At 43.4% G+C, this 7,602-nt stretch overlaps 1 protein-coding gene across 1 annotated transcript in view; it reads left to right on the forward strand.

Moving 5' to 3' along the window:
- LOC122552355 (adhesion G protein-coupled receptor E2-like) overlaps positions 1-2,600 on the forward strand; it is a 35,999-nt gene extending 33,399 nt beyond the window's left edge. The window contains exons 6-7 of the mRNA XM_043695105.1: positions 1,336-1,437; positions 2,227-2,600. Of these exons, the coding sequence (XP_043551040.1) occupies positions 1,336-1,437; positions 2,227-2,343 (219 nt within the window). The 3' untranslated portion in view covers positions 2,344-2,600. The remainder of the gene's footprint in view (positions 1-1,335; positions 1,438-2,226) is intronic.
- The last annotated feature ends 5,002 nt before the right edge of the window (positions 2,601-7,602 follow it).

The following is a 7,602-nucleotide window of genomic DNA, read 5'->3' on the forward strand; positions in this document are numbered from 1 at the left end:
TCAAAATCCTGGAAATCCCTCCCTCAGGACATTGTGAGTCAACGTACAGCACCTGGACTGCAGCAGTTCAAAAAGGAAGCTCGTTCTCACCTTCTCAAGGAGCAACTAGGAACAATAATGCTGGCCCAGCCAGTGATAGCTACTCATGAAGAAATTTTTTAAAATCTTCACAGGACAGAACGGAATGAAGCTGACCCTGATGGAGTAAACCATAACCAAGGACAAAGCTGTGTCTGTGCATTTGCCACACTTGTTTGTTTTAGCAATATTAAGAAGAGGAGGAGGCCATTCAGCCCCTTTTGCCTGTTCTTGCCATTCAGTCTGATCACGACTAATCTGCATGTCAGCTCTGTTCCGGTGCCTTTGCTTCTTATTCCTTCATTTACTTACGCCCCCAAAAAAGATGTCTATCACGATCAGTCTTCAAACTTCCAAATGCCCAGCAATACACACAATCTTTGGGGAGCAGAATTATGGATCTCCATGACCCATTGTCGGAAAGTTTCTTCTCCTCCATTGCAATTGCATTTGGATATCACTTTCTTGCCAAGAATTATACATTGGCCATCCCAATCGGGCCACCCTTTTTTTGGCAGGCTGCATTTAAGCACAGTATGGTTTGTCCCCTGTAATAGATTGCGGGGCACAGATAGGATAAAGTGCCAAGACTTTTTCCCCAGGGTAGGGGAGTCCCACACTGGAGGGGAAAGATTTAAAAAGGACCTAAGGGGCAACTTTTTCACACTGAGGGTGGTGCATTTGTGGAATGAGCTGCCAGAGGAAGTGGTGGAGGCTGGTACAATCGGTGTGGACTTGTTGGGCCGAAGGGCCTGTTTCCACATTGTAATGTAATCTAATCTAATTACAGCATTTAAAAGGCAACTGTGTGGGTATATGAATAGGAAGAGTTTAGTGGGATATGGCCCAAATGCTGGGCAAATGGAATTTGATTCATTTGGGATATCTGGTCAGCGTGGATGAGTTGGACCGAAGGGACCGTTTCCGTGGTATGCAGCCTCTGACTCTATGTTCCCTTTCTTTGGTAAATATAAGTCCCCACACATTGATTTAGCATTCAACACAGTCTGAATATGTGTGCATTGCTGGAGAATAGAACCTGGGACTCTCCTATTGACAGTCTGTGGTTGTTGTTGACATACACAAATGGAGGTCAAAGTTCAACATGTAGTGCTATCCAATCTCACATCTTGCAGGTTGATGTTAAACATTTACTTTCACCTTCATGTGCATTAGCGGCTGGTTTTGCCTTTCAGTTTTGTGTTTCTTTTGGTCTAATTAACACCAGGCATTTCCCGCATTGTCTCACATTACCAGATAAGGAGAGAATACCACAAGTTGTTAAAGAGAATTTACAGCCCACAGAAACAAGAAATGCCACAATCAAGCTCTTATACCATGAATACATCCAATGTCATGGTGAGTAACCATGGGAACAACCTGTTCTTTTCTTATATTGTATTTGAAGTAAAGGTTGACCAATATGTCAAAACACCACCAGTCATCTTTCTTTCTCATGAGAGAGCAATTCTACAGTCAGGTAATCTAATGGCAACTTTACCCTTATTTGAAGAAGAGAAATAGACAATTCAGATTAACAGATACAAGCTCAAAACAACTTTTCTTTAATCATCTAATTCTGCTTTCATATCCTTTACCTCCATCATTGAATCCCTACAGTGTGGAAGTGGCCGTTCAGCCCATCAAGTCCACTCTGTCCCAGCAAAGAGCATCCCACCCAGACCCACCCCCACCCTGTAACCCTCATGGATAACCTATATATCCCAACCTATATATCCCTGGACACTATGGGCAATTTCCCATAGCCAATTCACCTAACCTGCACATCTTTGGATTGTAAGAGGAAACCAAAGTACCCAGAGGAAACCCACCCAGACATGGGGAGAATGTGCAAACTCCAACAGTCAGTTACCCAAGAATGGGATTTGAACCCGGGTCCCTGGCACTGTGAGGCAGCAGTGCTAACCACTGAGCCACCATGCAGCCCCAGAATCAGGAGGATAGCCCTCGATGGTGAAGATTTAAAGAAACAGTTTGATGCTCGGCCTATGGTTATCCTCACCAGTCGACCCCAGACTAAAGCAGGAATGTAACTTGAGTGAGCATTAACGATGGTGCTTCATTGATTAGATGCTCCAAGGTGAGGAGAGCGCAGATCTGAAATTCTCTCATATTTTGTTGCCATAGATACTTAACACGGTGAATGAACCTGTAACTAAGTCAGAGATCTTCTGGATGAACTCACAGACAGAGGAAAATGCCCAAGAATCACTGAAATCCACTGTACAGCTCCAACTGGGTTAAAAAATCATGCAAATCCGCCAGAATCCTTCAGCATTAACCTTTCTTGGCTTTGAGCTACCTTTTACCATCTCTGACTAACAGATCACTTGCAAATCATACTCATGGAAAGTTGCCCTGTACGTCTCAGCAACTATGCATTTATGTAGCGCCAGCCAGATAGTTAACCTTCCCAGGCTGATTCACAGAAGTGTTATCAAACCAAATTTTCACCATTGAAGAGTCTTTTGACACTGATGAGCAAATTCTTGGTCAAAGAGGTAGAGATCGATCCCTGAAAGTGACCATGCAAGACGATAGGGTGGTAAAGAAGGCGTAAGGCATGCTTACCTTTATTGGTCAGGGCATTGAGTGCAAGAGTCAGGAAGTGATGTTGCAGCTTTATAAGACTTTGGTTAGGCCACACTTGGAGTATTACGATCATTTCTGGTCACATGTTACAGGAAGAATGTGGAGGCTTTGGAGACGGTGCAGAAGAGGTTTAGCAGGATGCTGCCTGATTTACAGGGTATGAGCTATAAGGAGAGGCGAGAAAAGCTCGGGTTGTTTTCTCTGGAGCAGCAGAGGCTGAGGGGAGACTTGATGGAATTCTATAAAGTTATAAGCTGCTTATCCAGGGTTGACGGTCAGAATCTTTTTCCCAGAGTTGAAATGTCTCATACTAAGGAGCATGAATTTAAGGTGAGGGGGGCATGGTCAAAGGAGATATGAGGGGCATGTGTTTTACATAGGGAGTGGGAGGAGTCTGGAACGCGCTGCCAATGGTGATGGTGGAGGCAGATATGATAGGGTTGTTTAAGGGGCTTTTAGACATGAATACACAAGGAATGGAGGGAAATGGACCAACGACAGGCAGAAGGGATTAGTTTAACGTGACGTCATTTTCGGCACAACATCATGGGCCAAAGGGCCTGTTCCTATGTTCTATGTTTTGAGGTCCATTATAAAGGAATTCAGAGTGGTGGAGAGGTTTGAGGAAAAGAGATTCAGAGCTGAGGAGCTAGATGGCTGAAGTAAAGATCCGGTGTCCAGATAAAAACCAAAAGAGCTGCGGATGCTGTAAATCAGAGACAAAAGTAGAAATTGCTGGAAAAGCTCAGCAGGTTTGGCATCATCTGTAGAGAGAAATTAGAGTTAATGTTTCGGTTCAAATGAACATTTCTCAGAACTCAGGTTCTGAGGAAGGGTCACTCAACCCGAAACATTAACTCTGATTTCTCTTCACAGATGCTGCAAGACCTGCTCATCTTATCCAGCAATTTCTATTTTCATCTAGTGTCCAGCCCAACATTTAATTGAAGAAGAATAAGGTAAGACGTTTTAATAATTAAAGCCATATTAACCTCCTGCTGAATATTGACAGTATAAAGATGGAACTATTTCATTAGGCGGGATTGTGAAAAATAATGATTTTACACCACACTGAAGTTGACATCAGGTTGGAGAATCGCGGTCAGTCCTGGAGTGAGAGCAATCTGAGTTCAAAGGTTAAACAGCTGAGTCAGTTTTGCAAATTTAGCAACCATAAGAAATTGACCAAATTTTGTATCCCAACATGCCCGAAGACCACAGTAGGACTTTGAAATGAATTTTTGTAGCAAACTGTGAGCTGACAGGCACTTATTCAATCCAGACATGAGCTTGTTAGCATTGTCAATACCCTAACTAAGAATATAGTTCAAACTGCAGGGGATGGGCACAACTGAAATGTGGAGCTTGTTCAAGCAACAGCTTGATAAGTGTGTACCTGTCAGGCAGGGAGGAAGTGATCGAGCGAGGGAGCAATGGTTTACTAAAGAAGTTGAATCTCGTGTCAAGAGGAAGAAGACGCTTATGTTAGGATGTGACGTGAAGGCTCAGTTAGGGTCTTGGGAGTTGCAAGTTATCCAGGAAAGACCTAGGAGAGCCAGGAGGGTACATGAGAAGTCATTGGCAGGTAGGATCAAGAAAAACCCTAAAGCTTTCTATTGGTAGATCAGGAATAAAAGAATGACCAGAAAAAAAATTAGGGTCAGTCAAGGATAGTAGTGGAAAGTTGTGTCTGGACTCCGAAGAGATAGGAGAAGGGATGAGTGAATATTTTTCGTCAGTATTCACACTAGAAAAAGACAATGTTGTTGAGGAGAACGCTGAAATACAGGCTCTTCGACAAGATGGGATTGAAGTTCACAAGGAGGAGGTGTTAGCATTCCTGGAAAGTGTGAAAACAGATAAGTCCCATGGGCTGGACGGGATTTATCCTCGCATTCTCTGGGAAGCCAGGCAGAAGATTGCAGAATCTTTGGCTTTGATCTTTATGTCATCATTGTCTACAGGAATAGACCCAGAAGACTGGAGGATAGCAAATGTTGTCCCCTTGTTCAAGAAGGTGAGTAGAGTCAACCCAGGTAATTTTATGGACCAGTGAGCCTTACTTTGGTTATGGGTAAAGTGTTGGAAAAGGTTCTAAGAGATAGGATTTCTGATCATCTTGAGAGGAATAAGTTGATTAGGGATAGTCAACATGGTATTGTGAAGGGGAGGTTGTGTCTCAAAAACCGTATTGAGTTCTTTGAGATGTTGACCAAACAGGTGGATGAGGGTAAAGTGGTTGATGTGGTGTATATGGATTTCAGTAAAGCATTTGATGAAGTTCTCCAAGGTAGACTATTGCAGAAAATATGGACGCATGGGATTGAGGGTGATTTAGGGGTTTGTATCAGAAGACAGAGGGTGATGATTGATGGGAAATGTTCATCCTAGAGTTCAGTTACTAGTTGGGTACGGCAAGGATCTGTTTTGGGTCACTGCTATTTGTCACTTTTTAAAATGGCTTTGATGAGAAGGATGGGTTAGTAAATTTGCAGATACACTAAGGTCAGTGGATTTGTGGATATTGCTGAAGGATTGCAGGTTACAGAGGGACATAGATAAGCTGCAGAGCTGGGTTGAGAGGTTGCAAATGGAGTTTAATGTGGAAAAGTGTGAGGTGATTCACTATGAAAGGAGCAACAGGAATACAGAGTACTCGGCTAATGGTAAGATTCTTGGTAGTGCGGATAAGCAGAGAGATATTGATGAACATGTATATAGGGTTGTTAAGAAGACATACGGTGTGTTAGCTTTTATTGGTAGAGGGATTGAGTTTCAGAGCCATGCTGCAGCTGTACAAAACTCTGGTGCGACTGCACTTGGAGTATTGTGTACAGTTCTGGTCACCGCATTACAGGGAGGATGTGGAAGCTTTGGAAAGGGTTCAGAGGAGACTTACTAGGATGTTGCCCGGTATGGAGGGAAGGTCTTACATGGAAAGGCTGAGGGACTTGAGGCTGTTTTCGTGAGAGAGAATAAGGTTGAGAGGTGACTTAATGAGACATATAGATAATCAGAGGGTTAGATAGGGTGGACAGTGAGAGCCCTTTTCCTCGAATACTAATGGCTAGCATGAGGGGACATAGCTTTAAATTGAGGGGTGATAGATAGAGGACAGATGTCAGAGGTATTTTCTTTACTCAGAGTGTAGGAGGGGTGTGAACCACACTTCCTGCAACAGTAGTAGACTCTCCAACTTTAAGGGCATTTAAATGGTCATTGGATAGACATATGGATGAAAGTGGAACAATGCAGGATCGATGGGCTTCAGATTGTTTCCATAGGTTGGCGCAACATTGTGGGCTGAAAGGCCTGTATTGTGTTATAATGTTCTATGTTCTATATATATCCTAATTCTAAAAAGGCAATAATTGACGAAAAAGAATGAGCCGGAAGGCTGTGTGTCTCAATGTGAAGAATATTTATAATAAAGTGGATGAATTAACTGGGCAGACAGTTGTTAATGGGTATGTTGTAATTGGGGATCACAGAAATCCGACACCAGGGTGACCAAAAGGATGGGAACTCAATATCCAGGCTGTTCAATTTTCAGGATAGATAGACGGAAAGGAAAGGGAGATTAACACAATGGTCAGGGAGGAGGTTAGCCTGGACAATGTGCAATCTGTATCAGTGGAACTATGGAACACCAAAGGGGAATCAATGTTAACGGGAGCTGTGTACAGATTACCAAACTGTGTCAAACAGGAAGTGAGAGATACAGTAGGGGTACAGTAAGGGTGTAGCAGTTATTATGGGTGACTTCAATCCACATACTGATTGGGCAAACCAAACTGAGAGTAATACAATGGAGGAGGATTTCCTGGAATGTATGAGGGATGGTTTCCTTGACCAATTTATGGAGGAGAAGACGATGACTGCAGATGCTGGAGATCAGCGTTGAGAGTGTGGTGCTAGAAAAGTACAGCAGGTCAGGCAGCATCTGAGGAACAGGAGAGTTGATGCTTCAGGCGTGAACCCTTCCTGATGAAGGGCTTATGCCCGAAATGTTGATTCTCCTGCATTCCTGATGAAGGGCTTATGCCTGGAACGTCGATTCTCCTGCTCCTCGGATGCTGCCTGACCTGCTGTCCTTCGCCTGCATCACACTCTTGACACGACCAATTTATGTCAAGGAGTCAACGAGACAACTGACCGTCCTAGACTGGGTATTGTGTAATGAGAAAGGATTAATTAGCAACATTCAGGTGAGAGCTCCTTTGGGGAAAAGTGACCATAATGTGGTAGAATTCTTCATTAAGGTGGAGAGTGACACGGTTAAATCTGAGACTCGGATCCTGAGCTTAAAGAAAGCTAACTTTGATGGTGTGAGACATGCATTGGCTAGGATAAGCGAGCCAAGGATACTTAAGGGATTGATGGTGGATTAGCAAAGGCAGACATTGAAAGAACACATTGATGAACTTCAACAAATGTCCATCCCTCTCTGGTGAAAGGGTAAAACAGGGAAGATGGTCCAACCATGGTTAACAAGGGAAATCAGGGATAGTGTTAAAGCCAAAGAGCAGGCACATAAATTACCCAGAAAAAGTCCCTGAGTATGGGGAGAAAATTAAAATTCAGCAGAGGAGGCCAAAGGATTTAATTAGGAAAGGGAAAATAGATGACTTGTGGATAGGAATAATGTGATCAAGGATAGTCAGCATGGTTTTGTGAAGGGCAGGTCGTGCCTCACAAACCTTATTGAATTCTTTGAGAAGGTGACTAAGGAGGTAGACGAGGGTAAAGTGGTAGATGTGGTGTATATGGCTTTTAGTAAGGCGTTTGATAAGGTTCCCATGGTAGGCTTACTGCAAAAAATACAGAGGTATGGCATTGAGGGTGAGTTGGAGGTTTGGATTAGGAGTTGGCGGGATGGAAGAAGACAGAGGGTAGTAGGTGATGGCAAAG

This window comes from Chiloscyllium plagiosum, chromosome 8 (genome assembly GCF_004010195.1).
Source record: "Chiloscyllium plagiosum isolate BGI_BamShark_2017 chromosome 8, ASM401019v2, whole genome shotgun sequence".
NCBI lineage: Eukaryota > Metazoa > Chordata > Chondrichthyes > Orectolobiformes > Hemiscylliidae > Chiloscyllium > Chiloscyllium plagiosum.